This window comes from Hippocampus bargibanti, linkage group LG09 (genome assembly GCF_051943395.1).
Source record: "Hippocampus bargibanti isolate YZ-2025 linkage group LG09, ASM5194339v1, whole genome shotgun sequence".
Classification (NCBI taxonomy): Eukaryota; Metazoa; Chordata; class Actinopteri; order Syngnathiformes; family Syngnathidae; genus Hippocampus; species Hippocampus bargibanti.
The window spans coordinates 24,994,913-25,007,569 of NC_142742.1; the positions used below are offsets into that span (position 1 = coordinate 24,994,913).

General features: G+C 51.1%; 1 protein-coding gene across 5 annotated transcripts in view; it reads left to right on the forward strand.

The window, feature by feature from the left end:
* The window catches only part of akap6 (A-kinase anchoring protein 6), a 39,791-nt gene that overhangs the window by 17,991 nt on the left and 9,143 nt on the right, over positions 1 to 12,657 (forward strand). For all 5 annotated transcript variants that reach the window (XM_089004722.1, XM_089004721.1, XM_089004724.1 and 2 more), the window contains exons 13-16: positions 4,448 to 4,541; positions 4,630 to 4,781; positions 10,417 to 10,517; positions 10,597 to 10,678. In XM_089004722.1, coding sequence (XP_088860848.1) covers positions 4,448 to 4,541; positions 4,630 to 4,781; positions 10,417 to 10,517; positions 10,597 to 10,678 — 429 coding nt within the window. The remainder of the gene's footprint in view (positions 1 to 4,447; positions 4,542 to 4,629; positions 4,782 to 10,416; positions 10,518 to 10,596; positions 10,679 to 12,657) is intronic.

The following is a 12,657-nucleotide window of genomic DNA, read 5'->3' on the forward strand; positions in this document are numbered from 1 at the left end:
GTACTGGTACATTCATGCTGCCGAAAAGGCGCAAGCGCTCAGCACAGTCTCCTCCTTGATGAATGTCGTGGCCAAAAATGCTGAAAAACAATCCGTATCCATTTCACACGACGCACAACAACACAGTGACAAAAGTGTCTCTCGCAATTGGATCGTCAAATTTGGATCATTTCTCATCCTCATTCTGATGATTGATTGTTGTTGATTGATTCTTCTTTTCCTTTTGGCTTTTCCCTTCAGGGGTGGCCACAGAATCAATGTCCTCCATCTAAACCGGTTTTGTGCATCCTCTTCTTTCACACCAGCTACCTTCATGTCCTCTTTGATGAGATCCATAAAGCTCCTCTTGGGTCTTCCTCTCGGTCTCCTGCCTGGCAGTTCAAGGCTCAGCATCCTTCTCCCCATATAGTCACTCTCTCTCTTCTGGACATGTCCAAAACATCTCAGTCTGACTTTCTCTCCAAAGCCTCTAATATGAGTTGTCCCTCTAATGTACTCCTTCCTGATCCTTTCCAACCTGGTCACTCCCAAAGAAAACCTCAACATCTTCAGCTCTGCTTCCTGTCTTTTCTTCAGTGGCATTGTCTCCAGTCCAAACATCATGGCTGCTCTCACCACCGTTTTATACACTTTTCCTTTCATCCAAGCTGAAAGCCTGACTATCACACATCACACCTGACATTTTTCTCCAGCCTGCCTGGACACGCTTCTTCACCTCTTTTCCACAGTTGACCCCAAGTACTTCAAATCCTCCACCTTCTTTATCTCTTCTCCCTGTAGCATCACTCTTGCACTTGGATCCCTCTCATTCACACACATCTATTCCGTCTTGCTGCGACTGATCTTCATTCCTCTCCTTTCCAGGGCATATCTCCACAGCTCTAGTTTTTCCGCCACCTGTTCCCCGTTCTCGCTACAGATCACAATGTCATCTGCAAACATCACGGTCCAAGGAGATTCTTGTCTAACATCGTCTGTCAGCCTGTCCATCACCATAGCAAACAAGAAGGGGCTCAGAGCTGATCCCTGGTGGAGTCCCACCTCCACCTTGAATTCCTCCGTCACACCGACAGCACACCTCACAACTGTCTTACAGTCATGATACATGTCTTGCGCCGCTCTGACATACTTTTCGGTCACTCCAGACTTCCTCATGCAATGCCACAGCTCTTCTCTGTCACCCTGTCGTACGCTTTCTCCACATCTACAAAGACACAATGCAATTCCTTCTGACCTTCTCTGTACTTCTCTATCAGCATTCTTCAAGCAAACATTGCATCCGCCGTACTCTTTTTTGACATGAAGCCATACTGCTGCTCACAAATGTTCACTTCTGCTCTTAGTCTCGCTTCAACTACTCTTTGCCAGAGTTTCATTGGATGGCTCATCAACTTTATTCCTCTGTAGTTAGTACAACTCTGCACATCTCCTTTGTTCTTAAAAATGGGCACGAGTACACTTGGTCTCCATTCTTCAGGCATCTGTTCACCATCTAAGATCTTGTTGAATAACCCAGTCAGGAACACCACCGCCACCTCTCCAAGACACTTCCATACCTCGATTGGTAAATCATCAGGCCCGAGTGCCTTTCCCCCCTTCATCCTCTTCAGCGCCCTCCTCACTTCATCCTCGCTAATGCTTGCTACGTCTTGGTCCGCAACAGTCACGTCTTCTACTCTTTGTTCCTTCTCATTTTCCTCATTCATCAATTCTTCAAAGTACTCTTTCCATCTTGCCATCACACTACTGGCACCTGTTAATACATTGCCATCTCTATCCTTAATCACCCGAACCTGCTGCAGGTCCTTACCGTCTTTGTCTCTCTGTCTCGCCAGCCTGTAAAGATCAGTCTCACCTTCCTTGCTGTCCAGCCGAGCATACAAGTCATCAAAGGCCTCTTGTTTGGCCTTTGCCACCTTGACTTTAACCGTGCGGCGCATCTCCTTGTACTGCCGTCTACTCTCGTCCGTCCTCTCAGTGTCCCACGTCTTCTTTGCTAACCTCTTTCTCTGTATACACTCCTGCACCTCCCCGTTCCACCACCAAGTCTCCTTATCTACCTTTCTTCCACTCGATACACCAAGTACTTTCCGACCCGTGTCTCTGATTATGTTTGCTGTACTTTGCCAGTCATCTGGAAGGACCTCTTGCCCACCCAGTGCTTGTCGTACCTCCTTCCTAAATGTCATGCAACACTCTTCCTTTTTCAACTTCCACCATTTTGTCCTCACTTCAGCCTTTGGTTTCTTCATCTTCCTCACTGCCGGCGTCGTCCTACACACCACCAACCTATGCTGTCTGGCTACACTCTCACCGACCACTACTTTGCAGTCACTGATTTCCTTTAGATGGCGCCGTTGACACAAAATGTAGTCTACCTGTGTACTTCTGCCTCCGCTCTTATAGGCCACCTATGTTCCTGTCTCTTCTGAAAGAAAGTATTCACAATAGCCATTTGCATTCTCTTAGCAAAGTCAGCCACCATCTGTCCTTCAGCGTTCCTCATCTGGAGTCCAAACCTGCCCATCACCTCCTCCTCATCTTTGTTTCCTGCGCCAACATGTCCATTGAAGTCTCCACCAATGACAACCCTCTCACTTCTCAGGATGTTCTGTATGACTTCCTCAAAGTCCGACCAAAATGTCTCCTTCTCCGCCAGCTCGCATCCTACTTGTGGGGCGTACCCACAAACAACATTGAACATCACTGATGCCTTCAATTTCTAGCTTCAGACTCATCATTCTATCTGATACTCTTTTTACTTCTAAGACATTCCTAACAAACTCCTTTTAAGATAAGCCCAACTCCATTTTGGAATAAGAATACCCAGAATAATAATAATAATAATAATAATAATAATAATAATAGAATGAGAATAAGAATAAGAATAAGAATAAGAATAAGAATAAGAATAACAAGAATAATTTATTTCAGAATAATAATTTTCCTTTTCTTCTTCTCCCCTTTGCGCTTTCCTTGTTTTTTCTCCCTATTTTGCTTCTTTCGGTTCTTTCCCGTCCAATTTTCTTCCCGGCGCGTCACATTCCATCACTTCTGTTGTTTTTTTTTTTTTATGTTGTGTTTGATCCGCCTCTTTATATGGCACCTTGAACCTCTCCCCTCGCGCCCCGCTGTCTCTCTCAATTTGACTCTGTCGTCATTTATCGGGAGAAAAAAAAGAAGCTAAATCAAAGACCAATCAGCTGCGAGCATATGGACGCCCCGCAAACGCCCCTCCCCTCCCCCACGCGCGCATGCACACACCCAACGTGCACTCAGACAAAACATCAACATGCACCATTGTAAACAGTCACACACACACACACACACACACACACACACACACACACACACACACACACACACACACACGCGCACACACACACACACACACACACACACACACACACACACGCACACACACACACACACACACACACACACACACGCACACACACACACACACAGCACAGAACAACGCATTCTATTTGCATTCTTTGGAGAAAAGATATATACAAGCAGCCGTGTTTTAAACACACACGGAGGCTCATTAGCATACATTTGCATGTTCCTGGACAAACTTGCGAATGAGCTTCGGCGATCGTCCCAACAGCAAGCACACATCGGGTCACTTATTTAGCCGCGCGTGCGCCTTTGTTTGACGCGCACATCTTTTTCCCCGATGTGCACGTCGGGTGCGCGATGGGTAAGGCCGACTCGCCACGCGGCAAGAAGCGCATAGGATGAAACGGCATCACGCGACCATGCTAACACCGCTTTGTATTAGAATAATAGTAATCCATTTCATTTATAAGCACCTTTCAAAACTCTCAAGGTCACTTTACAGTCACAGGATATATTTTCCGCGGGTGAGCAGCAGCAGCCACACACGCCAGTGTTCACTCAACCCGGAAGTAACTCAAATAGATAGAAAGCTAGCTAACTAGCCAATCGATAGCCAACAGATACCTAGCTAGATAGCCAGCCAGCTAGATAGTGAATAGATAGCTAGCTAGATTGCTAGCTAGCCAGCCAGATAGGTAGTTAGCCAGCCAGAGCTAATAGATAGCAAATAGCTAGCCAATGATAATAATAATACTAATAATAATCCATTTGATTTCTAAGCGCCTTTCAAAAATCTCAAGGTCACTTTACAGTCACGGGATATTTTTTCTGCGGGTGAGCAGCAGCAGCCACACGCGCCAGCGTTCACTCAACCCGGAAGTAACACAAATAGCTAGAAAGGTAGCCAGCTAGCTATGCAATCAATAGCCAACAGATACCTAGCTAGCTAGCTAGCCAGCCAGATACCCACTTTTACGCGGGATGCCGGGCGGCAGGCAGTTTGCTGCGTCTGGTTGTCACACTTGCACTTGCATGGGGGGGGGATTTTTTTGGGGAACCAGGGGGGCCAAAGACCTGACGATGGCGGCGCCTTGTCTTGCAGGCGTTCAAAGAAAAGGTGGCGAGCCGCAGAGCCCTGAAAGAGAGCATCGCGGAGGACGGAACGGCGCTCCTCGCCGTCCTGCCCGCCCAATCGGGTACGCGGCCGACGGCGGTCAAAGTTGGACGGAGAACGGCAGGATGATAAACCCCCCTCGACCCCTGACCCCCATTTGTGGCCTTCAGGCGTGCGCGACATCCTGGCGATGGTGTCGAGCCAATGGGAGCAGCTGCAGCTTCAAATCCGCCGCCAGCACGGCTGGATGCTGCGCGCCCTGCGCCTCCTCGGAGCGCGCCTCCTCCCGCCGGCCGATTGGCCTCCGACGGAGCGCCCGCAGGTAAGGGGACCCTCTCCCAAAACACCCCAAAAAAAGCCATTCGCGGCTAATTAGCGGCTGCGCGCCGACGTGACCTTGACGGGACGGCGGCTCGCCATAAATGTGTCGCTCGTCCCATATTCGCAAGATTCATGAAGCGGCGACGCGGATCAATAATTCAGCGTGGCCATCTTCATCGTGGATGTCGGTGAAAAAAAGGCCTCGAGGTGGCGGCGCGACGGCTCACGTTCGTCATCGTCTGTCGGGGGCGGCGAGGTTTGTTCCGCCCGCCGAGTCGCCTTTGCGCCGGCCTTCCTCCTCGCCGTCCGAATGCCCCTCCCCCTCACGTGCGTGGAGGGCCCATTCGTGTAAATGTCAGCAAATATCACAGCCGAGGTGGCGGGATTAGCCGGCGAGGAGAAGATACACCCGCAACGGCAAACGCGAGGCACCGACGAAACACCCCCCGGCGACGCGGGGATTAGGCCGGCGAGTCTCGCACGAGACGCGTTGAGGATTTGCGGCGCCCGGCCCGAGATTGCCAAGCGTCGCGCCTCCGCTGTTTTGCGAGCGGCGTCATATTTACCGGCTTAGCGGGATTCGCTTGGGAAAAGTGTCGCTAGCGCTTGCGAGGGCTCCGTCTCGCCTTCGCCCGGCAGCGTGCGGCGTTTTCAACGTGTCTGCCGCTCGCCGTCAAAGCAACCGCCGCCACTTTGGAGACGGGTGCGCCGCCGAGGGGGGGACGCCCGCCGCTCTGGCCGGAAACGGCTGCGTCTTATTTCCTTTTTACCAACCCTCGGAAAAGCCACCCCACCACTCCCACTTTGATTTTCTGCGACGTAGTGACCCGGCTCTCCCTGGCGATGGCTCTCGGGGAGCAAACGTGCGCCCGCCGGTCAGCCGTTTGCCTTTTAAAAACATGGCCGCATGTCAATATGTCGGCTGGCGTTTGCAAGAGCACGCGCGGGAAACGCCAAAGTGAAACGCGATGATAAGTCGACTCGCCCCCGCCGGGCGCTCGCCGAGCTTCTTATCAGCGCGGCTGCTGGAGACAGCTTGTTGGCCTCGGGCTTCCATTTCAGCCCACAGACCGCGACAGTTGCCTCAAAGTGGCAGGTAAGGACGGGGGGGGGGGGGGGGGCGTTATTGGGGGGGGGGGGAAGAGAGATAGGCACGACGGCATGTTGGCGACCCGTGGAAAAAAAAAGGAAAAGCTTTGATTCCAATGGAAGAAGAAAAAGCAAACAAAGCAAAAAGGGAAATTGTTGTCGTGGACGCTTTAACAAGAATGGGGAGGGGGAAACAACCCCCCGACCCCCACCCCACTAGAAAGTGCCTTCCAGCCTCTCGCCTGCATGGGCCACAATGTGCCACTAGAAAAACAAAGCCATCGGCAGATCTTTTGAGAGTTTTGCCATTTGGATTTCTTGGATGTTTAGTCTGATTTGTAATTTTTGGGTTTGATCTATGCGGTGGAACTTTGGGGTGCAGATGGCAAGCAAAAAAAAACATCAATAACAAAACAACAACAAAAAATGACAACAACAAACAAAAGAACAACATCAACAACAAACAAAACAACAACATTAACAACAAAACAAAACGTCAACATCAAAAACAAACACAAAATGGCAAAACAACAAACAAACTCAACAAACAACACAACAAACAAAACCAAAACAACAACAAAAAAACGACAAAACAACACAACAAACAAAAACAAACAAAAAAGAAACATCAACAACACCAAAAACAAAATGACAAAACAACACACCAAACAAACACAACAACATCAACAACAAACAAAACAACAACACCAACAAACAAACACAACAAACAAAAAAGAAACATCAACAACAACCAAATCAATATCAACAACAAAATGACAAAACAACACAACAAACAAACAAAACAACGTCAACATACAAACAAACACAACATAAACAACAACATCAACAACCAAAAGAAAAGATGGAAAAGGCCTCAACAACATCACTGTGAAACGATAAGGCGCTCCATCGCCAGATCTTTTGAGATTTGTTTGCGCCTCATTTCCATCCCGTCCCGAGCTTGTTCCCATCCATGAAAAAAAAAAAAAAAACAACAACAACAACAACCCACCTGCGCCGACCAATCGCCCTGCGCCGCTTCACTTTCCATCATTTCAGATCCAAGCCGTCGCAGGCGCCGCCAACGCCAGTGGAGTCCATGCATGTTGAAATTTGGCAAGCCCCGCCCTTCGTCCTCCCCCGTCACTACTCTCAAAGCCAATCCAAAGCGCGCCGCGACCTCGTTTTCACACGCGTCGAAGCATCGATGACAAAGAAGATGCGCACCTTGGCCTCCAGCTTGGGTCGGGCCAACTGCCGATGGCACCTGGCCCATTTGCGGCCGGCCGGGGAGAAGGCGGCGGGCGCTTTGGCCCCCGATGCCCGTAAACACCAAAGCGGGCGGGGCAAATCGGGGCAGAAGAGGCGTCGCGGGCCTCGTTTGTCACCGGCCGCCAAACGTTTTTACAGCCGGCAGATTGGCGAGCGCCGTCCCGCCAGATGACGGCGGCGCTCGGGGAAGGGGGGGGTGTCCCCAACCCACGCATCCCCGACGTCCTCGTTTCATTTCAGGGCGGTGGAGACCCGAAGCGCTCGCCGCCGCCCTTGCGGTCACGCGTCGCCGGTGAACTTGTCTGACCCCGCGACCTTTCTCAAGGTGGAAATGGCGTCACGGAGATGTCCCACGGGGCGCGGTCCGTTGGCCTCGCTCTCTAGCTTCACGTCTTGAAAGATTGTTTGCGCCGCCGGTTATCGGCGAGCGATCGGCGACCCCTCCCGCTGCGTTTCAATGTCACCGCCACGCCAAATATCCTCCGGCGCCGAGCGACTCGATGCGCTAGCCACTTTATTTACTGTTTATTCTGCACTTCATCATCACGCCACCCCCCCCCCTCGCAATCCACTGCTAGCGCAACGCACCGCTGACCACGGCGCCAGAGGGGCTGATGTCTATCCCTCCGTCAGAAACCTTGTTAAATATTCATTGACAATTATTCCGCTTTGACCCCGGCGCGTTTGATCAAGACGATGAGGAAGCCGCCGCCGCCGCCGACGACACGAAAGACGAGACGGCAAACAAGAAGCGAGAACCTCACTTTGGAAATTTGGACCAGCAACCAACAGTCCAAATTAACGCCAGTGATCCAAACAAGGGCGCTGAAAATCCGACTGGACCCTCCACACCCTGCCCACCACCTTTTCCAGCGACTCCCCAAGCTCAGGCAGGAGCTACCGATCCATGCGTAGCAAATCCAGCAGACATTGAAACATCTTTTTACCCCGTCAGTCGCCATGAACTCTTTAAACAGTCACCCAAATACAAGCAGATTGTGCCGCTTTGCAATTTTTTGATGATGATGATACTAGTGCAGCGTGTTCTACATACAGTGGGGCCTCGGCTTACAAACTTAATTGGTTCCCAGACAGAGTGTGTAAAGTGAAAAGTGTTATCCCAAAAATTCATTTCCCATAGGAAACCATTAAAATGAGAATAATCTGTTCCCAGGTCTCCATAAATTATAATTTTCAACTAAATAAGGCTTAAAGGACAAGCGACGTCTCCGGACAAGTTGTGTCCATTCAAATGACTTCTACTGGGCGTATTTTAATAAGATTCCAGCGCATATAGCTATATTTTACATTTTAAGACTCGCGCTGAACATTCAGGAAGTCTTGTTTTGGAGTTGGTGACGAGTCCTGTACGTGACGTCACTGAAGGAACGCCCCTGACCGAAAAAAAGAACACATTGTAGCAGTCCTTCATCACGTCAATGTATTTTTCTGTACTGTTTATCTGAAAACCTTGATGTTACATCCAAAAGCCGCCAGCAGATTCTTCCATGCTGCTTTCAGGGATGCCAAGCCTTTTGTCACGTGAAAGCATCGAGTCAATAAAGCCTTTGCGTAAAGCTTTGCTTGCGAAGGATGCTAGCAATGGTGGACTTAGCATATCGGTACCGGGCCGCTAAATCAGACAAACGCGCACCTCGTTCGTGTTTGTCAATGATCTCCTTCTTCTCCTCGACTGTAATTTTGTTTTGTGTCTTCTTCGGCTGAACACGAGCCTGCGAAGGGGTCTTTTTCGGTCCCATAACAGCAAAAGTATCCGTTATGAATCCTTGAAGAAGATCGACGTGCATTCAGAGAAAGGGGGTGCGGAAAGGTAGGCCGACTCAGGCGCTGTTCGGTGTGCTTTGGTGTTCTTCCGCCGAAGATTGCTCCGCCAGCTGCGGTGGGGCGGCGCTCCCTGCGTATCCCGAAAAGTGGTGCTTATGCCAGTTTTTAATTTTCATAAATTTAACGTTTGTAAACGGAAAATTTCGTCAGGCCAGGTGTTCGTAAACCGACGCTCCACCGTACTTGCCAATAAAGATGATTCTCATTCTGAAAAGCTAGTGACCCCCCACAAACCCCAATTTCACCCCTCAGTTTTGCGTGTTTGTGTCATTAGTTCCAAATTAGCCTTCATGTTAATTAGCACTGCGGCTAATGTTAATTAGCAGCAAGCTCCTACGCGGCGTTTCTAAGCTCGTCTTTTGAGGGGGATGCGACGAAGGCGCCGGCGGCCTCACGACAGGAAGAGGGCGTGCGTTTCTACAAAGCGAGAGAGCGCCACCCCCTCGCCCGCGTCGCCGACAATCGCGCGTTGGCGTTTTGTTTATTAGCGTCCCCATTGAGGCGCTCTGTCGCCACCCGATTGGATGACCTTTCCGGATCCTTCCGCCGACTCTACTAAGTGGATGAGACGGCCGAGCGCCGGCATCCTCATCTCCGTACGCTTTGGACGCAATTACGGCGGCCCAAATGGGATGGCGGCGAGTGCGCTCGATGCGAAAGTCGGACGTGATTTGCGTCCGCGGGGCGAGGCCAAAGTGCGGCGACGTCCATCACGAGACGGCCACGCGCTCCTTCGTCTCCAATAAGCGCCTCATCACACACGCCGGCCAAGCGCCGTTCGCTTTGGCTCCCAAAGCATCGAAGCAAAGGTTCAAAGTTCAAAAAAAAGGCAAAGAGGCACAACACAGTTCTATTTAGGTGACTGTTGAAAGAGTTAATGGCGACAGGGCCTCCCCTGCTGTTTCAATGTCTGCTGGATTTGGTACGCATGGATCGGTAGTTGCTGGAAAAGGTGGTGGTCAGGGTGCGGAGGGTTCAGTAGGATTTTCCGTGCCCTTGTCTTGAATCAGAATGTCTTGATTTTTTTTTTTTGTGCGCAAGAATCGGAATCAGAATCATCTTTCTTGCCGAGTATGTAGATCACGCAAGGAATTTGTTTCTGGTAGAACACACTGCACTAGTATCATCATCCAAAAAAAATGCACCATCCAGTTCTATTTGGGTTACTGTTTAAAGAGTTCATGGCGATGGGGAAAGAAGCTGTTCAAATGTCTGCTGAATTTGGGTCGGTAGCGCCTGCCTGAGCTTGGGGAGTCGCTGGAAAAGGTGGTGGTCAGGGTGCGAAGGGTCCAGTAGGATTTTCCGCACCCTTGTTTGGATTCTTGCAGTGTACACGTCCTCCAGAGTGGCGAGGGAGGGCGGTGCCAATGTATGGCGGCCAATCAGTATCGGGATGGGTCACAATGCTGTCACAAATGTTGCGTTTGCAGGGGGAGCCGCCGTCCGGTCTCCGGCAGGACGCCCTCGGGGACGTCCTCGGGGACATGGTCGCCAAGCTGGGCAGCGTGCGCGACGCCTCGCCCGCCGGCAGGTAGGCCCGCCCATCGCCACGCACGTTCAGAAAATATTTTGCTCATGTATTAATTTTCCGTTGGGGGGGGGGCGTTCAGGCCACTGTGGGATGTCCCGACGGAGGCCGAGGACGCGGCGGGCGACGACTGCGAGGCGACCGCGTGGGACCGCCGGCCGCAAGTAAGACCGACCGCCCGCCACCTTTTGACGCAACAACCGACGCAAACACCCCGACCGAGAGTGTCGCGCGCCCAGACCCGCGTGGCAACCTCCCCCCCAACCCGAGATGAACGTTAGCGTCCGTTTCGCTAGCTTGTTTTGGATCCTTCCTCCCGCTACGGCCAACGTTGCCTCGACGCCATGACTAATTCATCGTCCGACACGCTCACCTGGCCTGCGAATTATTGAGAAGTGTAAAGATGAAGCTAATTTCTCCAAAGGAGCCCCGCTCAAATATTCATCCGCGTATGAATATTCACCAGGATCATCAATTTTCCATGAGGGAGGAATCCTTCTTCCTTGGCCCCCCTTGCACGCGCGCCCCCCTCCTTTTTTTTGATGTGTCCGCCGCTCCGGTGAAATATTGATGGCACTCCTCGCCGGGCCCAAGGTCGCTCGTCTTGTCTTCGCCGCCGCCGCCGCTGAGCATTAGCGGGACGGACAAAATGATGGAGTCTTGGCAATTTGTGTGCGTGCGTGCGTGCGTGTGTGTGTGTGTGCGTGTGCGTGTGCGTGTGTGTGTGTGTGTGTGTGTGTGTGTGTGTGTGTGTGTGTGTGTGTGTGTGTGTGTGTGCGTGTGTCTGCGTGTGTGTGTGTGTGTGTGTGTATATGTGTGCGTGTGTGTGCGTATTTGTGTGTGCGTGTGCGTGTGTGTGTGTGTGTGTGAGTGTGAGTGTGTGTGTGTGTGCGTGTGTGAAGCCAGTGCGCTAGGAAAGAGCTTCTGTGAGTTGACCGTGTGCGTTTGCCTACTTTGAGAACCTGGCAATGTTCTCCTGAAATGCTGGTGGAACTCACTTTGTAACCATAGCAACAGTGCCAGGCAACAAAAGTTGCTGTGCGTGTGTGCGTGTGTTTGTGCGCTTCTTGGCGGAGTCGGACGCTACTGTTGATTGTGGTCTTGAACCACGGAGGATGCAGGATGGCGGTCGGGTCGGGGGGGCAACCTGCGTGCGTTTGTTTGGACACGGGCGACTTTGTGCTTCATGAAAGGCGGCGGAAATCTCGCCAATGGCGGAAGGAGGCTGAAAAGCAACAAGTCGTGGGAGAGTCAGCGACGTGCGACCGACAAAACACAAAAACATCCAAACAACTTTGTGCTTTTGCTCTTGTTTGCTTTGTTTTTTTTGTTTTTTTTTTTTTTGTTTTTTTTTTTTTTTTTTTTTTTTTGTTGTTTTTTTGTTTTTTTTTTTTTTTTGTTTTTTTTGTGTGTGTGTGTTTTTGTTTTTGTTTTTTATTGTATTTATTTTTTGTTGTTTTTTTTGTGGTTTTTTTTGTTTCTTTTGTTTTTTTTGTTTTTTTTTTGTTGTTGTTTTTGTTTGTTTTTTTTGTGTTTTGGTTTTGGTTTTGCATTTTTTTCTTTTGGTTTTGTTCCCCCCCAATCACAACGGTCTCCAGCAGCCAGCCCGTCAAACCCTGTGGATGTGCGGCTGCTATGGCAACAATTCAACCGTGCGGCGGCGAGCTCCTTTGAGGGGGACCGCCGCGGCGGCGTCTCTTTGCCGGGCCAGTGGACCCAGTTCAGACTAAAAAACAAATCCCGACAGCGTCACTTTCGCCGATGGTTTCCGGGGGGGTCCGAAACGTCACCTCGGCCCGGGCGGGGCTCTCTTCCGGCATATGGCGGCAAAGCCGCCGCTCGTTTGTTTGACTTTATCCCGAACGATGTTTGATGACGCTCGTCCAGATGCCGACGACGTCGCCGTCAAAAGCGCGCGGCGGCCTCCTCCAACCTCATGAATCGCAAGTGCCAGCGTTCGTCCGCGTTTGCGCTTTTGTTTGCTGACACGCGTCCACCGCCGCCGCCGCCGTCGTCGGGCTCGTCCCCGAGGGCGCAGATGCCGTTTGCCGCCGCCGCGTCCCGGGCCAGACAGCGCCCTTTGTTTCTTCTCCGGAACAAAGTTCCGCCGCCGCTGCCGCCGGAATTAAGGAAGGCCGCTTGA